The 21,135-nt window shown below is 38.3% G+C and overlaps 1 protein-coding gene across 5 annotated transcripts in view; it reads right to left on the bottom strand.

Moving 5' to 3' along the window:
- Positions 1-4,223: 4,223 nt before the first annotated feature.
- ATAD5 (ATPase family AAA domain containing 5) overlaps positions 4,224-21,135 on the bottom strand; it is a 31,117-nt gene continuing 14,205 nt past the window's right edge. For 4 of the 5 annotated variants that reach the window (XM_069089880.1, XM_069089881.1, XM_069089879.1 and 1 more), the window contains exons 11-23: positions 20,600-20,696; positions 20,307-20,386; positions 19,678-19,820; positions 19,433-19,583; positions 16,133-16,297; positions 15,746-15,876; positions 14,009-14,102; positions 12,564-12,628; positions 10,153-10,333; positions 7,501-7,679; positions 6,115-6,977; positions 5,361-5,522; positions 4,224-5,267 (exon numbers count right to left, since the gene is read on the bottom strand). In XM_069089880.1, coding sequence (XP_068945981.1) covers positions 5,189-5,267; positions 5,361-5,522; positions 6,115-6,977; positions 7,501-7,679; positions 10,153-10,333; positions 12,564-12,628; positions 14,009-14,102; positions 15,746-15,876; positions 16,133-16,297; positions 19,433-19,583; positions 19,678-19,820; positions 20,307-20,386; positions 20,600-20,696 — 2,390 coding nt within the window. In that variant the 3' untranslated portion in view covers positions 4,224-5,188. The remainder of the gene's footprint in view (positions 5,268-5,360; positions 5,523-6,114; positions 6,978-7,500; positions 7,680-10,152; positions 10,334-12,563; positions 12,629-14,008; positions 14,103-15,745; positions 15,877-16,132; positions 16,298-19,432; positions 19,584-19,677; positions 19,821-20,306; positions 20,387-20,599; positions 20,697-21,135) is intronic. The other variant, XM_069089882.1, reaches the window with a different exon arrangement.

Genomic DNA, 21,135 nt, shown 5'->3' with positions numbered 1-21,135 from the left:
GCCACAGATTCCCACAGATTCAGGTCTGTTTATGTTTGTATCCAAGGCTTTGCTAAGGGATCATGGCTTTGCTTGGCTTCACTAGGAACAATACTAACGGCACTGCACCCCCTTAAAAATATACTCTGTTTGTTAGCTACACCTAGGTCTATAAAAATGCATCTTACAGAAGACTCGATGCTGTCTCCCCTATTGGGGAGGCAGTCACCAGCTGGTTAATAAACACTTCAATTGGCATTGCTGTCATGTCCATTTCATTTGTCCACTACACCTCCATGGCTTCTGTGATAGGGCACCACTTGTCCTTGAAGTCAGGACCTGAATTTAAGTCTCCTCTTTGGGTTGTAAGACCCTCAGTCAAATCAGTTAACCTCTCCTTGCTCTAGGCCGGAGGTGTCAGCCTGCTGGCACAGAACGAGATTAAAACAAAAATGCAGGAAAACATAGGTGTTAATATGTGGTTTTCTAGGTCACTATGCTGCCACAGAGATCCTTACGTATGGTTGGCTGTTTCTATTTGCATTTGATACTACCCCAGGCACTCTAAAACTGAGGTGCAGGGAAGGTTCTGACATACTGATAGTGGGAATTTCCTCACATGGGAGTTCCCTATCTCAGTGAAACCACAGATCCAGTTCCTATCCCCAATACCTTCTATGGGAGGCTCGCTGGAGGGGTGTACAGAGTGGAGGGGCCACAGTGGAAGACAAAAAGCTATCAATAACAGTCCATCTAAATTCAAAACTTCATAAAGGCCTTTTTCTGATCAATAGCCTCCTTACAGTATAGTTTTACTACTGGAGTCCCTGAGGAGGAATAAACCGTTGACAGCCTTATTGACAGCTGCCATATTGTTCTACAAGTAGCATACTGATGAATTAGCCGCAGTTTTGTTTCTTTTGAGATTACGGTGTGTCTGCCTTATAGACTCACCAGGAATAAGAATATCATTTTGTTTTCTAAGCCTGGGTCCTCTAGGCTGGACATGCCCAGACTACTCACAGTCTCGATCCCCACTGCCAACAGTGTAGGGGTTTTGACCTCCTGATTCCAACCTGGGCTGGTTTACCCCTTCTTTAGGCAAGCTGGCACATATACCTCTTCCCTGCCACACATATACATTGTCAATGAATGTCAATAAATATCTATCTAGTACCTATGTGCCAGGCCCTGTGCATGCTAATGAAAACTTAGTGTGGTCCAGTCCACTATGGCTCAAAACCCCTGAGCTCTAGAGATCCAGCAGCCTCAGTCTGTCCTGCAGCAAGTAGTGCAGGCGTGGACCTCCTTTGGAGATAAGGCCTTGTCTCCTCGGGGATCACAATTACTGAAAACCCAGAAAAGAGTTCTCATCAGTCCTTGGCTCTGCAAGGTAAGGTTTTATCAATGCAAGTAATGCTTTTAAAAAGCATTACTTTCAGGGTGACCAGGTGGCGCAGTAAGAGCACCGGCCCCAGAGTCAGGAGACCTGGGATCGGTTCCAGCCTCAGATACTCGCCACCCACACAAAAATAACTGGCTGTGTAACCTTGAGCAAATTACTTAACCCCGATTGCTTTAAAAAAAAAAAAGCACACTACTTTCACAACTTGACTAATGTGGAAATATGTTTAATATGATTGTACATGTATAGCCTATATCAGATAGCATGCTGTCTTGGGGAGAGGGAAAAATTAGAACTCAAAATCTTGTAAAAGTGAATGTTGAAAACTAAAAATAAATATTTTTTTTTAAAAAGCACTGGCCTCACATGGGGGCCACATGTATATGTTCCCACTTATACACTCGCCAAACTATATTGCTTTCCAGCTCCATTATCAGATCTTACTCTGCCAGCCTCGTTGCCTTGCTGCTTCATCTTCAGGACCTTTGGTTTTTCCCATCGGCACTGAAATAGAAGCCCCTACATGTTTTACTTCTCCCCATTAGACTATAAGCATCTTGAGAGCAAGAACCATTTCTCTTTTCTATCTGTATTCCAAGCACTTAACACAGTGCTTCAAAGAGTGAGCCTTAAGATGTTTATATTCATTCATTCATCGCCAGGGCTTGGCATAGAGTAAGCAAAAGCTTTTTTAAATTTATCAAATAAAGACTTCAGAATTTTGATAAATCGGTGATCAGTCATGACCAGAAGTCTTCATGGTAAAGCATGCCCCAATATCTCAGCACAGGTGCCGGTCAAGAGGTATGGAATGAGGTTTGACTATACTTATTTGTTAGAAAGGAGGGTTCTGTGGGCAAGGGAAGAAGCAGGAATCATTTTTAATAAAACACCAATAAAACTTTTTAAGAGATATATAATAATATAAACAACCATGGTTTCATTGAAGCACAAAGACTGAAATGGTTCTTTCACTGACAAGCCTTAGATTCACCTAAGTAGTTAGTCATTGAAAATGTGACTCCAGAGACACATGACGCCAAGCACCCCTGCACTGATGGTATCTTTTATCAATGGAGGGCCTGTCAGTGAAATAGCACAATAATACAGGTCATGTATAAGAAATGACTATGATGGGACATATGCCCTGTTTTTTACTGACACAAAAAACTGACACCACACAACTCAGAAGTTGTCAGTGTCCCTAGTCAAAGTCTGGTAACATAAAGGCCAAGAAGCCTTTATAGAATGAGATGCATTTTGGGGCACGCTCAGTTGCTTGACTATGCATATGGTTTTTCTATGGGTGGGAAAGAGAAAATGAATACTTAACTAACAAATGTTTTTAGAGAAGCCAAGAGCCACAGCCTGTGCCTTTGGGGTACATTATGGGTCCAAGTTTGCGAAGCCACATTGCTTTTCCCTGCAACAGTGCAGATCCTCCTCCAGATCTTAATCTTCCTGAGGTACTGTCTCCATCCCCCTACCCTCCTCCAAAAAAAAATTCTATCAACTTCCTGGTCAAACTTGTAGATGTACAATGTGCTGCTAAAGCCGTACTTTGCGCTAGCATGTTTTATGGGACTGCCAGGTCTTGTGATCTCCTGGGATGTCTTTAAGAACCCAATCTCATTTCCACATCGCAGTGATGTATGGGACTGTGACTTGACTGGAGTGTTGGCAGCCAAGCTGTTCATGTATAAAACTGAGTCAATCACATAGAATTCTTTCACAAGATGTGAATGATAACACTTTCTCCCAGATGACATAAAAGATTGTGTTTAAAAAAATCCTCCCATTAAATTCTATTATTTTATCAGATCACTTTAAGTACCTTCCCTATCTAATAATTTGACTGGAATAAGTCATTGTTTGTCTTCCTATATCCTTTTATTGTCTTGAGAAATATTGGGGGGGATACTTAACTCTTCACCAACAGTCAGAGGCAAAATGGTAAAACAGATTGTTCCCAGAGTCAGGAAGCCCCAGGTTCAGGTCCCATGTCTGACCCATGCTGACTGTATGATCCTGCCCAAGTCCCAGGACTCTAAGCAACCTCCTACTGCTAAGTTTTGAAGAAGGTGCTGACCTGCATTTCGGAGAGGCTGCTCTTCAGCAGTCACTCCATACACCAATAAAATCACAGACCAAGAAGCTATTTCAGCAGATGTCACTCACTTGTGCTAGTTTACTGTTTCAATGCCCAAAGTGACTCAAGCCTCCCAAAATTATTATATGCCTGTAGTTCTTTTTCAAAATGCCAAACAAGCTTCCTTTGGCCATTAATTAAACCAATACACTAACTTGATACTTAGGAAAAGGTTGGAAAATATGTATAATGATCAAAGATTTCCAATACTACATTAAGCTCTCTTATTCCTTTAATATTCAGATACCAACAATTATAGCCACACAACTATTCAACTAAATATTCATTTTGTTTCTTTATCTGTTTTCTAGGATTACCAGTGTTTTTTCAGTTACTCAGAGACTGGCTGCTTTTTTAATCGTGTTCTCAATTACAATATTGTAACCATGTATAATTTCTTTGGGTTCCATTTGTTAATAAAACTTTACTAAGCATCTCTGAATATCTCATATTTGTTATAACATAATAATGTTCGATTTTATCAATCTAACACATTGTCCCCAAATATTAATTTTGTAAGTGTCTATAATCTGTTTTGTTACTTGATATGCCTAAGTCAAAGTGCTTTCATAGTAAGTGATTAATAAAGGCTTTTTTATTTAAAGGGAAAAATCGAGAAGATATTTCTAATTTACTATCCATTTAAAAGGAGAGTTGCCTAACCATTTGCAAAGTAATTTCAAGTAAAACTTGACCATATTTTAAATCATTTATTACATTTTCCTTCTTTAATCAGAAAGCAAAATCTTAAAAGGAAATACTTTAACAGTTATTTGGAAAAATACAGGAATTCAGTCACCTCAAGATAAAGAAAGACTGATCAAGAGTAATTCATCCAAATATGACCAGATTCAATTAATCTTGAAAAAGGTATATAAAATGTTGAGTCATATGAAACTGTTAAAATCTTTATGAAATATAAGATATCAAAGGTAGAAAAATGTACAAAGAAACTGGCAGGTTAACAAAATAGAGAAACACATAAGACAAGAACAGAAAAATCTTTATAAAACTTCACTGTCTAGATAATCCACTATCACTAAATATCAAGGCAACAGGGAAAACTTCATTTTAAAAATGAAAGTCTTTTTCCTTCACTCTTGAAATTAAGTTCTCTTCAACATATGTCTATGGTATGTGGTTCTAAAAGTCTTAAATTAGCAACACAAGTATTTTCGACAACAAAGTCAACCTGGGGGTGAAGTCTGCAAAATCTATTTTGGAAGAAATTCTCCCATTACAGAAATCCATAATTAAATTAAAAGAAGCCCCGTTCCAGTCAGTGGAGCAAGGTGGCAGTGAAGGAGAAAATTTTTGTGAATAACTTGAAACAAACATTTCTGGACACATGTGAGTTAAATCTACACTCCAGGAGAAGGAACTCACTCATCCACAGAGAAACAAAGTTTAAAAAGAAAAAAGGTCAAATCAGATAAGAGAAGAGTACAAGAACATCAGCCTAAAGAGCTATCACAACCAAATAGACAGTTTATAACCCAGGCTTTTTGTTATTTTAAATACTTGCACACAAATATAAAATATACAAAGTCTATTTTTACTGTACATCAAGAAGAAATTTAATGACACGAAAATCAATGAAATAGCAAAATATAATAAGTATCTTTTACTGTACATGGCACCATTAGCATAGAAAACTAGGGGAAGTCAGTTGCCAAACTGTTCACAGTGTCTTTGGGTATGTCAAGATGAATTCCTTCAAAATAGTGCAGGAACCTATAAAAAGAGAAAGAACAAGGAATAGTTTGGTAATGTTTCTTTTCATCTAATGAAACAGGCCACAGAAATAATGTTACTCAGAGCTTTCACCTTCTCTTATTCTTTCCTCGTTCTTTTAGCTTCTCTGTCCTACAGATGCTGCGAAAGGTCGGTAAATATTCAACAAGGCTGGCCTGCCTGTTGCTCCCCAGGTTTAGAAGAGATTTACCAGAAAAGACAGCTTTTATGACTGCCAACCTCTTCTGTGCTTTGCTGCAAGTTAAAAAGGAAATAATCATTTTACATATATTCAAAAAATAGAACTGAACACTCATACAAATTGATTTCTCTTTTATGTGACACTGCTACAAATACGATTGCTTTTTTTCCCAAATATTGCTTTCATCATATTATTCCTCTGTTCAAAAACCTCCCATGGCTCTAGACATCTACTGCATTAATTGAGCACACATTGTCTAGTATTTAAGGCTTCTCCCTAATCTGGCCCTGGTCCTACTGTCCAACCTGGACTCTCCTCATCTGCCTCAGCTCCAGGCAGCAAAAACACCAGCCTAAAGAGCTATCACAACCAAACAGACAGTTTGTAACTCAGGTTTTTTGTTATATTTGCACACAAATATAAAATAAACATATTGAACTAAGGATCTGCAGTGTTAGAAGATTGGAAATTCACTCCAAGGGATCATTTTCTCCCCGTACTTCTATTACACTCAAAAAGAAACTGTATTCTTGTTATGGCTCTTCAGGGGGCAGAGAGCAGCGAGGAATATAGCAGGAAACACAGGCGATGTAAGGACAAACCATATCAACAAAAATTCATTTAGAAAAAGAAATTCAGACTTACTCTAAATCTGCAGCAGACTGACTGAAGTACACATTATTTCTTTGTTCTGAAACATACAAAGTGAGGTCCCTGGTTGGATCTTTTCCTATCTTCTTGCAACAATTCAAAGAGGTTTCCAAAATTTTTGAAATCATGGCAGAGCACTTGGAAAAACTAAGAGCTTCCAGGACCGCCTTCAGCTCTTCCAAGCCTCGACAAGTGCAGCCATCACTAGGCTCTTGACTAAACTCATCACAAAGGCCATTTTTGACCTTGCCATTTGTCCAAGTAAAGTCTTCGTTTTTACCAAATTCTTTCTGTTCCCTTAGATTAGGTGAAAGGGAATCTAAGAAAGACATATTATCCATAAATTCAGTCAGTGAATTTAAACAATGAGAAGCAAGAGCAGGGCATTTTTGTTGTTCGAGAGTTTCAGGAGGAAGAGAAACAAGCATGTTGGATTCCAAGGGTTTCTTCTTCTTCCCTTTTGCACTCGGTTTGAGGGCAGAGATACTCTCTTCTGAGCTCGAGAGTGGAATGGCTGATGGCAAACTAACACCTTCATCGGCATAATTCAAACTAGTGTCAAACAAGTCGCTATCGTCCAGTACGATTATCTTCTTCTGACGCCTTGTCTTCTTGGCCTTTGCCACAGAACTGCCTTGGTCAGAGTGCTCAGCATTCAGGGGATCCTCACTCTTCCTCACTGCTTGGGCACATGAAGTTACAGGCAAAACACAAAGGCCTTTTGATTCTGGGATGATGTGAACTGGCAATGGCAGAATAAATTCAAGATTACTGTACAAAAAGTCAACATTCTGCTTTTGGAATTCAGTGAGGAGCTGAATGAGTTTATTCCATTCTTCCAGTGCTGTGCTTTTATCCTGAAAAACAAACAATATTTACATTATTGTGACATTTACAATCTTCAAAGTTCCTACTAATCCTAACAGCAGGTGTGATGTTAATGCACCTTCACGATGCTTAAGTCATTCTTTCTACCATATACTCCTCTGCACACCAACAAAGAACTATGGCTTGGCCCTAATTTTTGCCTGGTTCTTATTTCATGATGGAGAATGAGCATTGCTCTAGAGACCACACAGTGATGAGCCAATCTATGTTAAAGGAAGGTTTGTTTTCCTTGAAATGACTTTTCATCAGAAACATAATTTTATGTTTTTTTTTTTGTCATTTTATCCTAAACACTCTAGTTCTGAGGTACAACCTTGGACTTCAGGGGAAGCTTTTACTATAGCAGCAGTTGTAAAAGTCAAGTAAACTGTTACAAAGAGAAACTGAAGACCTAAAAATTCAGGCACATTTAAACTATGAGTTCTAGGGGTAAGTGGGGATGGGGGAGGAGAGGAGAGTGAACTCAAGTTAACATAATGGTCCTGAAAGTACCTTTATAAAGGAAAACAAATCTTCAGATGGGAGGACTATGTTCTTCATGCCAAGGAGACTCTCTGCACAACCAATGTCGCACTTTGGAAGGTCAACAGGATCCTTGTGAGTGTGGGGACAGTTTTTAGGATAAGTGTCATCTTGAGAGCAAATGATCTCAGCATTCCTATCACTCTCTCCTACAGAGTCATAGTTTAAAAGAATCTGTTAGGGTTGTTTCCTCAACAACTATATGACAGCAAATCATCACTTCAAAGTGAGGCCACTCTTGGCAACACTGTACTAAACCATCCTTATACACACACACACACACACACACACACACACACACTCCTCCCCTGATAGACTTGCTATGTATTATTTTTTTTTAAAGTCTGATATAGTAATTATTTCTGAAAAGACTAAACATTTTAATTTTATAAGTAAATTTTATCATTTATAATTCACAAGTAAATTTTAAAAGTAAAAAATTATAACAATCATACATGGTTAGTTGTACTTGAAAAACCCCTCTAACATTACTGCAAGTATCTTAGAAAAATGAAGGGGAGAAGAAGAGGCCCTTTAAAGTGATCTAGTGGATGGATATAGATTGTTTAACAAATTCTAAAAGGCAACCAGGTGTAAAGGAGGGTGTCTTAAGCTGAGGTTGAGATCACTGCATTTCAATACAAATGGTTTCCTTGTAATCCTATTTATTTTATTCTGTGCATTTAACATTATTCTGAGAAGGCTTCACCAGACACTGCCAGAGGGGTCCAGAACACAAGAAAAGTTAAGAACCCCAGGTGAGGGAAAAGCACTAGGTTCTGAATCAGGAGACTTGGGTTTCAACCCTGACTTAATACTTAATGTGATTTAAGGTCTATGAGTCTTAGTTTCCTCAACTATAAAATGGGGATCATAAAGCGCACACTATTTACCTCACAGAATTGGGTGGAAAAGTGCTTCAGAAATCTTGGTGCATTATGATAATGAGTTATTATGGGTACTCTAGGACTACTTCTTGAAGCCTGATGAAAGCAGTTTTAAAGTCAAATAAAATCAAATACTATCTCACACAGGAGTGAACTTGTGGAACTTATTACCAAGAGAAACTGAACAAATCTGAAAATATAAACAGATTCAGTAAGTCTTTTAAAATCATTTCTGGACATTTGGTAAGTAGTCGTAATTCTGGTATTGGTTTTACAATTATGTTTTTCTATAGAATGTCCTTTGATGCGACACGATAACATATGACATAATAACAAAATGGATCAATTGTTGGTTTGATTCAGTAGGGATTACATTCCTACCCATAACTTTTATCACCCATCTCATTCTACTTTAGCATAATACAAAATATAAACCACATAACAATCTCTTCTTGGGTAAACCATTTCCATCATTTGCTGGAAACCTGGTTCAAGATTCCTCTTTCCACTAAGAAGCCTTTCTTAATGAATCCCACCCTTGTCCAAGATTTCTGCACACAGTTTAAACTATATGGAATCACTTTTGTTTTAAATTTGTTTCCATCGATCTCACATATAAAAAGCCTGACTTCCCAAAAGTAGCTGCTAGAAGTCTCTTCAAGGGCAGGGACCAACTCTTACTTATTTTATAATTCCAATCATGTCTACTACGTAGGCAACATTTGATTATTAACTAATTTATTTTACTCTAAGGTTTCCCCATAAATTCTATCCTGTTCACCTATGAAGTGAACACTTAATAAGCTCAACTTAATCTAAGATAATACGTGTCTTAAGAAAGGTCTTTTAAGAAAAAATTTATTAAAGATAAATTCAAAGGTGATGTTACTATTTCAAAAGTTTCACTTTAATAACCAAGTGTGGGCCCAAAGAAGAGATATGAGAAGGTACCTCACTCATTCTGCTTCTTTACAAAGGTAGAGGGGCAGTTAGGTGGTGCAGTGAATAGAGCATCGGCCCTGTAGTCAGGAGGACCTAAGTGCAAATCTGGCTTCAGACACTTAACACTTACTAGCCATGTGACCTTGGACAAGTCACTTAACCCCAACTGCCCTGCCTTCCCCCCTCCAAAAAGTAGGAAATAAAAAATACAAAGGTAGAGGGGTTAGGTTGTGGTACAATGCATACAATGGTAGACAACTATGATAATTTAATCAGTTTTTACTGAACTGTCTTTTCTTTTTTAAATTCTTTTTTATAAGACATGACTTTCTGGGTGGGGAAGGAGAAGAGGTACGATGAGAAATGTAAGTGATATATAACTAAAGGATATCAATTAAAAAACTTTAAATACTTCAAGTGGGATACCTTAAAACAGCATATTTTAAGTATATTTAGGTGTTATACAGGGGATTCATTTATTCAAAGAGAAGCTGGGAAACCTATATTTAAATTTAAAGCTTATTATTAGGAATCAATGCTATCTAAATATCAGAGGGAAATGCAAATAGCATCACTGTAGCAATAATAACAGTAGCAAGTGAGAGGAAGGAGAAACAAAAAGACTTCGTTTTTTAAAAAGTCAACTTAAATGTAACTTTTCAGTAACACATCTATTGTGTGGACAGTGGGATCTGTCCAGCCTAATTAATGATGGCTGAAATGGATTGCATTATCAACTGCTTATAATGTCCATACTTACAGCTGGACACATCTTTTAAACAGATCAACCCACCATGAAGTGATAATGGTTTTTCTTTTAAGAATCCACCTCCACTTCTAACCCAGAATTGTAAGTAGAGAACGCTTCTTCTAATATCACAATTATTAACAGTCAGCAAGGTGACAAAGTCTTTTATGTCCGTCCTTAAATTTTCAGCCAAACAGAGTGTCTGTAGATAGCTGGCAACATTGAGCTATAAAATGCAAAAGAAACACAGACAAAAGTATTTTTCATTTAAATCGTTTTTTTAAAAAACTGTAGCAACATCACAAATGCTTGCTGTCACAAGAGTCAAATTAAATTCATGGGTTTTCCTAAAACTCAAAACGTCCCCAAAGTACTTTCAAGTAAAGAAACTACTTTCGAAGTAATATTCAGAAATGTGTTTTTATAATTAAAAGCATGTGACACCCCAAAGAAGAGAGATGAGAAGGCAGTTCCTTGAGAACAGCAGCAAGGTCAAAAGGAATCCCACACAAGCAGAAAAGCCTCAAAAGTTACAAGTTAAATTTATTATATACTTAGAAAGGAAAGCCAGTTCTATATAAGAGACCCCCGGTTCCAGGTCTAATGCTCTCCCGTTCCACACAGCATATGGAAATGCTCATTTCATTGGGTGTGCAGAATAACTTTGAAAAGGCAGGTCTCTGCCTCCCCATACATTTCTTTGCAGAGGTGGCAAATCAAGGATATGGAACAAAGCAAATATTGTTAGACTTTTTTTGATATCTTGGTAGTTTTATTAAACTGTTTTATTTTACCACTCTCTAATTTTTTGTTATAAATGATGATTGTATGGGAAGGAGGAAGAAATAGACATTAAGAAATGCAGATGATCTAAAAAAGATAACAAAATTTATGTTTAAAATAGCAAGTATAGCTATATATTGCTGAAGCAAGGAAACTTTCATAATTTTTTGTAGGTGACAATCAACATGAGTCTGACCCCTATCCACAAATCTCCTTTAAAAAAAAAAACCCTCCTAAATATATACATTATTTCAATTTATACATATTGAAAACTATAAAAAACTACTTAAGAGGGGAAGCTAGGTAGCACAGTGAATAAAGCACCAGCCCTGGAGTCAGGAGGACCTGAGTTCAAATTCGGCCTCAAGACACTTGACACACTTACTAGCCACATGACCTTGGGGAAGTCACTTAACCCCAATTGTCCTCCAAAAAGCAGAAAAAAAAAAAAAGGTAAAAAAAAACTACTTAAGAGAATCCTTTTAATGCTGATGAGAGTTCCACAGAAAAATAAATGAATTTATATTTCACAGATTTTACAAGGCTCAGTTAATACATTTACTAAGAGCTCTAAGTAAGGTAATTATGGCCAAACAATCTCTCCTAAAAAATTTGAATTTTGCTGAATTGAGTATTTTTGTTTGTGGACAGATGTAATGGGAATGGGAATTTGAAGATCTTCCCTGCCCTGTAACAGACCCAGAGGGGAGTCTGAAACTTCCCTGCTGTGAAGATAATCCCTATCCCCTGATAGGCTGAATGTGGTCACATGGAGCCTGTGGTGGGAGGGATTTGCTGAGGGGAAGCAGAACACACAGAAGAAAGTTGGAGTCTACCAGCTGGAGACAGTTGCAGACAGTTGGGGACAGAGGACAGGAGGCTGGTTCAGAGCTAGCCAGACTCTGGGGGAGTGAGGACGCTCATTCAGGAGACAGAAGGTTTTTTGAGTAAATACCGATCTCATATTAGTGTGGGACAGCTAAAGGCTGCTGTGGCTCTCAGCATTATTATGGCTTCTAAATATCTTTGGTACTTCGGCTTACTGGTTTTGGGATTTGGTTTTCTGGTGTTTAAATAAATCCTTCAACTTTATTCTCTATCTGGAGAGTCTGATGTATTTTGTGATCGAATGTCATGCAATACTTATAGTCATGGACGTTATTGTGATCATGGGTACTGTAAATATTGCATTGGCACTTCGACAAGAAGTTCAGAATTTTTATAAAATCTAACTTCTCTCTCTGGTCATAGATCTTTTCATACAATAAACAATCATCTTTTTTAATCTACTTTAAAACATGTTACCATATGAAAATAATAGTTTGTAAGCTGAGTATCTGGATGGGGGAGGAGTCTCTCCCCACAATAGCACCTAAAACTTTCATGTCAATACCTGGATCAAGTAAGAAGCCCCAACACAAATAATAAACACAATTTCCTTTCACCCATGAGCATGCAGAAAGCAAAACATTATTGGAGAGAAATGTCCTGAATTTTATGGAAGTGCTGGTGTCTTTAAATTCATGCAACGAAAAAGATCTTTTGCTTTTTGTTGGACCAGACGATTGCCAGCATCACTTCTGGTTCTGACATTTTCTGATGTCATACTATACATAATAAGCCATGTTTACACTATCATGTAATCCTTATGATTTAAAAAATACAACACATACCAAAGAGGGAGTTTTAAAGATGATTTCCTCAAAGCATCCATCAAATGTTAAACTAAATGTTGGATCTGCAAAAAGAAAGTTCTTAAGAGTTATCAATAAATTGGATATAGGTATAGCTAGTGAGCTTATCAGATGTGCAGAGGACACAGAGCTGGAGGAGACACTTAGTAGGAGCAAGGAGGAGGCCAAGTCAAAAGAAGGAGGACCATCAGACTAGAATATTGGGCTGAAACTGTTAAGTTTACATTTATCCTTATTAAATTTCAAGTCTTGTATCTGTATTCAAAAATTCAACTTCACAAATATAATATGGGGAGACATGAACAGATAGTTCATCTAAAACAGACTCAAGGATTTTGTCAATCAGAAGTGTACTCAGGCCCGATTGGAGGAATGGATATCCACTGGGATTGCTATTTTGGGGTGGTGGGTAGGGGGAAAATGGGGAGAAAATTTGTAACTCAAAATCTTGTGGACATGAATGTAAACTAGAAGTTAATAAAGCATTTGATAAAAAAAAAGTGTGCTCAGGCTACCGAAAGTAAATGTAGGAAGAGAGGCCTCATGTCCAAGAGAAGAGAGCGGACACTATCATGGTCTTGCTACGCCAGTACCCCAGACCCTCTCTGGCATGCTGTGTTTACTTCTGGGAGCTACATTTTTAAGAACGAGCTGATAAACTGGAAGTGACGAAAAGGACTTGAGGTCTTGCCATGTGAAAGTCAGCTGAAGGAAGAGGAGGGTGTTACCCTAGAGCAGAGAACTTCTGGGTCAGGGTGGGGCACAAGAAGAGGGATTTGCTTTGTTCTGCTTGGCCTCTGAGGGCAGAACAAGGACAAAGGACAGAAGCTATTGTAGTGAGGATTCCTGGTCCACATCTAGGCTGGATGAAGACCATTCCAAGTCTGAGATTATGAGTTCTAAAGCACTGGTCCTTTCAGAATATACTTTCATCACTAAAATACAATCTTTTCAGGACCTGAAATACTCTTTACTACTTCACTAGTTAAATCACTGGCAACTAATAACACTGGTGGCCTATATATTGCTTTAAAGTTTACAAAAAGCTTCCCATACATTATGTCATTGGATCCGACCAACAGTAAGTCAGGTAAGACCAGGGATATATAAAGACATGCATAAAGATATGGAAAGTGGGAGATTTACTCAAAGACATACTGCTAATAACAAGCAGACCAAGGTCTCATTGCTCTAATCACAAGTTCTTTCTAATTTTACCCCAATGACTGCACTCCTCTATGACTTTTCACTACTAGGGATATAGTGGAAAGAACACCAGATATAGAGCCATGAATACATTAAAGGGGGAAAAAAATCCCACTAAGCAATTAACTTCAGGATAGATTTCCTAAATGAAAAGAAGTGCATTAGCAGGATATTTTAAAACAATATAAACAAATTTTGCACAAGTCAGTTTTACCTACCACTTGTAGTAAGAATCACAGGTCTCTTGGTTGTTGCCATGAATGTCTTGATTGCATTTAGAAATCCAGCATCTTCATCAAATATCACATCAACCTAGGAGACATGTGCTGCTGTGAATTCCAAGTCCAGGGACAAGGGGATGACGGTTATTTTGTAAACAGTCACACACCTGGGTTGGACTAGATAATCTCTACCAGTCTATAATGTAAAAGGCTTTTTCTAAGTTATACAGTAAAAGTGTAAGCAAATTATTCTATATTAAACTAAGAAAATGCAAAGCCTTCTAAGTAAAAAGTTTAGGTTCATTCAGAATACTTTCTAGCATTAGGGGCAGCTAGGTGGCATAATAGAGAGAGTTCTAGGCCTGGAGTCAGGAGACTTGAGTTCAAATCCAGCCTCACACACTTACTAGCTATGTGACTCTGGGCAAATCATCTAATCCCAATTGCCTCAAAAAAAAAAAAGAATACTTTCTAACATCACTGAACTGAAGTATGGATGGATGGTATTCCAACTTCACAGAAGTTCATTAAGTGCCAGATACCACGTTTCGTGCTGGGGAAACAAAAGTAAAAATGAAAACAGTCCTTACCCTCAAGTAAATTACATTTTACTGGGGGCAAAAAATGTGTAACCATATAAAGACACAAGAGTATAAAGGGGTGGCTGCTAGGTGGTGCAGTGAATAGAGCACTGGCCATGAAGTCAGAAGGACCTGAGTTCAAATCCAGCTTCAGACACTTGACACTTAACTAGCTGTGTGACCTTGGGCAAGTCACTTAACCCCAAATGCCTTACCTTCCACCTCCAAAAAAAAAAAAGTATAAAGGGTTGGGTTCTGCAAAGGCCAAGGACAAAAAATGCCAAGCTGTGCAGAAAGAACAGCAAATGGGGAGATTTAGCTGGAACAAGGCTGTGAAGGGTTTCAGATGACAGAGGCATTTGTATTTTATCAGAGAGGCAATAGGGGGCCAGAGGTTCACTATTTTTTACAGGAAGATAACAGAGTCAGACCTGTGTTTGAGGACTAGCAGGGTAGCAGCTGTGTGGGAAGTGAAGGGGGCAAAAGCAGATCAGAGACAAGGAGACCAATGAACAAAAGGGACAGCCCCAAGAGTGCAAAGGGAACGACCAGATGTGCCATCTGACTGGATATGGGGAGCTATTGGATGAGGCCTAAAGGGAGAGGTGCAAGATGGCTCTGAGGCCAGGCTAAGAGAAGAATCAGAAGAGAAGACAAGGGGTCCAAAACCCAAAGGTGAGAGAGCCTACAGGATCCCAGGTCAACAAGGTCAAATGCTGCAGAGGTGGAGAAGGTAGATGGAGAAAAGGCCACTGGATTAAGCGTTTAAGATGGATGGTAACTTTAGAGAGAGCAGTTTTAGCTGAGTGGTAGTCTCAGAAGTCAGACTATAAGGGATTGAGAAATGGAAATGAGTATAGATGGTGTTTTGCCTTCTTTTTCAGGAGTCTGGCCATGAAAAACAGGAGATACTTTCATGTTAGTGCCCTACCTTCTTCAAAAAAATTAATTTCCTCAAGATTTGGTATTTTCATTTGCCTTAAAAAACACGATTCCTGTTTGATGTATTAGATATTTATCATTTTTAATATTTAGATGCCATTTGTAATGTAAAATGTAATCTTTAAATATTTTAAGTTTAAGTATTCAGTCATAAAACAGGCATCAATATTTCTTTCTGTGGTATCAGTAATTTATAAATCTACACACTTACCTCCTCAAAAAGAATGAGAGATGTTGCATTTTTCCGGTTGGATTCCTCTACTCCTGATTCCTTGACATTTGAGTAGGAGGTGTTAGTCGATTTTATTCGAGTGTCTTGTTTCTCTTCAGAAGAAATAATGTCTACATAGATGTGATATAGGTATATCAAGTAAATTCACTAATAGTAACATTAACAGAGAAATTTTAATAGAATTTGTTCTCACTGAATAAACTAATTAAAAGAGAAATGTTATCAAAAAGCCTAGAAACAGAATCTTACAGAATATCTGGGGTTTAATAAGTAACTCCTAGGAACTTAGAGAATGCTTCATAATCTCTAATGCATTGATCATACATACGTCCTTTTAACTTGTATTTTGCTTTTATGAATTCTTACCTTTATCATTCTTCTGGGGTTTTATCACTTCATCATTACTTTGTTTGGAAGACACCTTAAAATAATTTGCCAAAGTTTTTGGGGGGAGTCCTCGCTTTGCAACTCTTGGTGAAAGTGGAGGTTTCCTTGGCGATGTAAGAACTTTCTTAGGTGAACTTAATTTTTCTACCAAAAACAAATATAATTTTTAATCTAATTTAAAATTAATACCTCATGAGTTAAGCTGTAGGTTGGAGTTCTCCAAATCCCATTTCAACCCCACATCAGATGAAATTATTTCAATCGCAGTCTACCTTTAACTGATGTTTAAAGCACAATAAGGGGGGATTGGGGAGCGTGGGGTTGTCAGAGCAGGCACTTCTTCTGTATTAAGGTCTCACAAGATGGTACAGTGGAGACTCAAAGGTAGATAGCAATGCCTAGAGCAGGGGTGGGGAAGCTGCGGCCTTGAGGCCACATGTGGCCCTCAAGGTCCTCAAGTTGGGCCACAAGTGGCCTTGAGATTGCAGGTTCCCCACCTCTGGCCTGGATGATGCAATTTTCAAACCTCACCGAGAAGCTGATAATTTGTCCAGGCTCTCTTCAAAACTGTAGCATTCTCTTGTTTTTACATACTCACTTTTCCTATATTATTTATTGAGGTTATTGTCCATGTATAAGAGGAAATCAGTCATTTTAAAAACACATTCTTTTATAAAGGTTAATTTTGTCCTTTGAAACAAAGAACCACAGTGTGTGAACCTGCTGCTTTCCCCTAATCCTTCCAGACCCTGATTTGTTGCAGAACCACACTATCCAGCTTCCTCCTGGCCTACCCTGATGCTAATCCACCTTCTACACTCAACTCTCATGAACTTTCTGACATATTGAAGACCACAGCAATTCTGCAGGCAGCTTCCCACTCTCTTCTCAAGCTTCACCTCCTGCACATCCTTTGCTTTCATATGACCATTAGAGAAATCTAGTGAAAGGTCCCCCCTCTTCACTTGAACCTGTCACTGTCCATGTAATCCATCCTCTTCTTCCTCTCCAGGAAGATGCTCCTCAATAACTTTGTCTGGAAAGCTGACATGCCTGCCTTGCTCTGAATCCTCAAGTCTGTCTCCCCTCTCCTGTAGTACTTAGTTGCCACAATTATCCCTTCCCTTTCTAACAACTTCCACTTCCCCCTCCCTACAGGCTCATTTTCTTCTACCTCCAAAAGTGCTCAGATCTTGTCTATCTTAAAAGAAATCCTTTTTGTTGGCTACGACCTCAAGGGCCTGGTCAATCTGGCTTCCTGGAAGTAAAGAGTTGGCCCATTACATGCCCACTGAACCTGAGCTCCTGAAGGGTAGGGATTAATTTTTGACTCTGTACCCTCTGCTACACTGCTTTACAAAGGTCGGTACCTGCTGCCAAACTTCTCCATCTACGGTTTTCCACTGCTTCTTTCTATTTACCCCATCCTTCTTAGTCCCTACAATCAGACTTTCATGATATCCGCTCACACAGATACCCTTCTCCAACCCACCAACTCCACCTGAGGCCTCTCCTACCCAAAGCTCTAAGACATTCTCCTGCTCTGCAGTGGCTTCTGGTATCTAGCGATTCCCTGGTTCTCCACTGCCTTGCATTTCTTCTTCTCCTTTGCCAGCTCCTCCTCTGTGTCTATCTTTAATTCTCTAACTTTTCTCTTTATATACAGTCCCAAGCTGAGCTCATCCATTCTCACTGTTTCAGCATCACATCTGTGCTGACAACTTCCAAAACTACATTTCCAACATAGACATTTTAAAAATTCAACTTTATTTATGGCTCTAAATTCTCTCAGTCTCTCCCTCCTTCTCTTCCCTCACCCACAAAGGCAAGAAAAACAAAATCTGTTACAAATATGTACAGTTGTGAAAAGCAAGTTCCTGCACTGGCCATGTTCAAAAATACAAAGAAGAGAAGAAAACAATCTTCCAACTGCCCTGAGTTCAGTATCTGAAGGTAGACAGCATGTTTTATCATAAGCCCTTTGGACTCAATGTTGGCCATTACCAACATCAACTTCTCCTATGCACTTCAGGCCCAGGTCTCTAATTTTCATTAAACAACTCCACATGGATGTTGTGCCATCACTTAAAACTCAACATGTTCAAAATTAACAAACCAGATCGATTTCTCAAACATTTCTATTTCTTCAATGTTGTGCTTCTCTTGGTCTTACAAGATCACAGTAATAAAAATGACAGCCCTTGAAAGTGAGGCATTTGGTGTATCATCTCAACAAAGCTCCATAATAACCTGGAAAGGTGGGTATTAAAGATATTGTTATATACCTTTCAGAGATGAAGAAAACTGTGGCTTAGAAAGCTTCAATAACATGCCCATGGTCATCTCATACCAGAGAAGGGAATCAAATCCATAGACTTCTGACTCCCAAGCCAACACTTTATCCACCAGGCTGTACTGCCAATGTAGAAATAAAAGGCCTTGCTTGACTCTTCCCTCTCCTACATCTGCTATATTGAATTTTCATCAAATGCTATCAGTTATTCCTTTCATGACAATCTGTTCCATCTGTCATTTCTTAGATTTCACCACTGCCACCCCTCATCTATGCCTTCACTGCCCATACTCCAAGAGTCCTAGAATAATCACCAGGCCCACTATCTCGTGCAGTTGTCAGCCTCTTTGATAAAACACAGCTTTTATCACAGAAGTCCCCGCTTAATTATTCTCACCTGTCTCTATCTCCAATAAATCCAATCTGGTCTGTTCTATACCAGAAAGCCATATTTCCTAATGTTCTTCAATTACATACATTGCACTCTGGCCAGTTTAGGGACAAACCATGTTCTTATTCCCTCCAGAACATAGCAGTATCCCACCCTCCACACCCCTTGCATTCTCATTCCCCCAACTCTGCCCATCAAAATGAAAGCCTATTCATCTTTTATAACCATTAAGGTCAAGTCCTATTATCTTTTTCAAGATGCCATGTCTAATCACTCCAATTCACATTCTTACCTTCTTTCTCTTGAATTCCAACTGGACTTAGAGTCAAGACCACATTGTTTAATTGCACTTTAATTGTTTGGGGGTGCTTACTATTTCTCTCCAATGAGATCTTAACCTCCTTGAAGTTGGGAGCACTCTCTGCCTCCACATATTTCCATCCCTCACCCCCACCCCACCCCAACACTCTCCTGCAGCTCCATGGACATGCAATGCTGCTGCCTGGCTGCATCTTGCTAGTGTTCTGATAAGATTTTTAGAAGATTTTTCTTGGAAAGGCTACAAGAAGTGCTTGAAAATAGACCATTTACTCACTTGGTGATCTGCCTACACTGTAGTTGTTAAAGAAACAAGGCTTATGTGAATTTACACCTTGCTTGTCGACTTGATGAGACTGAGTAGCTTCTTTGAGTTGAGAGAGAATTTGTCTACCACTGCGCTGGGAAGAAGCATTAACTTCAAATATCTGTAAAAAAACATAAAGTTTGAAAAAGAAGGATCTGAGAATGTGAAATCTAAGATAACTCTTACACTGAGATTGTCAAACATTTGAAATGAACCTTAAAGCCGAGCTCTTGAGCACAAGCGTATACTGCAGCAGTCTTTCCCACTCCTGGTGGCCCTGTGATAAGAACAGTGTTACAAAGAGAATTCTCTTCTTCATCATCAGAAATGTCCTTAAAATCCATGCTGAATGAGAGATCTGGAAACATGAACAAACACATATATAAAACATGATTGGTAAATGATCAATCTTCACTAAACAAGACAGTCAAATTTATATTTACTGGATGTAGGAAGAGACTTTCAATTAACCAAAAAAATTAAATATCCTGAAATGCTAATCATAAATCTAAGTGAATTAATTGCTAACCTAAGAGACAGCTAAGAAGCACAATGGATGGAGTGCCAGGCCTGTCAGCAAGATACATCTTCCTAAATTCAAATCCGGCCTAAGTAGTACACACTTGGCAGCTGTGTGACTCTGGGCAAGTCACTTAACCCAGTTTGTCTCAATTTCCTAATCTGTAAAATGAGCTGCAGAAGGAAATGGAAAACTATTCCAGTATCCTTTCCCCCAAAAGGAGTCATGAAGTTGGACACAAATGAAAATGACTAAACCCAAGATAAAACTCAAAACTCCACAAAAGTAGGAAAAAGCCACCGCAGGAAAAACCTTCATTCATACCTTGCTCTTTGTCATCACTTCTGACTTTCAAATTTCCTTTTTCTTCCAATTCAGCTCTTCTTTTCCAGTCTTTCAACCAACTACGATAAGAAAATATGAATTATTAAAAATAACACACAGGTTTAAATATCAAAATATGTTAGGATGAATGTGAAAGACGCATTATTTTAAGTCTTCAGGAACACTCAAAATGTTTGTGAAAATCATGGCAAAACATTTTCAAATCAATACTATCCATAACTTTTGATATTATAATTGGTCTCAAATGATCTCTTCTAGAAAATTTTACCAACCTGTGTAATTTCTGAATTGCTATTTCATTGTCTATAAGTTCACTGGAGTCCTGAGGTTGATATTTTTCTGTCCAGAGCATGTCTTCAATTCCAGAATCTAAAAGCAAAACATTTTGCATTTAGTAAATGAAACATTTCTGTTTGAAAATGAGAGGCAAATTGAAAACTTCAAATGCTGACATTACTATGAATACAGTTTAAATTAAGCAGCAACAAATGCAGCGGCAAAAAAAACAACAAAAACCCTAATTCCTTAGATTAAAGCTAAAAAAATTACTGTTTAGGTGGCGCAGTGAATAGAGCACTGGCCCTGGAATCAGGAGGACTTGAGTTCAAATCTGACCTCAGACACTTCACACTTAACTAGCTGTGTGACCTTGGGCAAGTTATTTAACCCCAACTTCACCTCCAAAAAAAAAAGGGCAAAAAAAAAGTTACTGTTTAATGACATCCCAAAAATTGAAGGAAAGTTTAGGTGTAAACTATAGGGCATAAGCAAATGACCCAAAGAATTTAAATAGAAGGGGAAAAAAAGA

The sequence above is a fragment of the Petaurus breviceps genome, unplaced genomic scaffold (genome assembly GCF_028583685.1).
Source record: "Petaurus breviceps papuanus isolate PSGF00001 unplaced genomic scaffold, PetGlider_PUasm1.0 186, whole genome shotgun sequence".
Lineage (NCBI taxonomy): Eukaryota > Metazoa > Chordata > Mammalia > Diprotodontia > Petauridae > Petaurus > Petaurus breviceps.
This window is presented reverse-complemented; position numbering and strand designations above follow the sequence as displayed.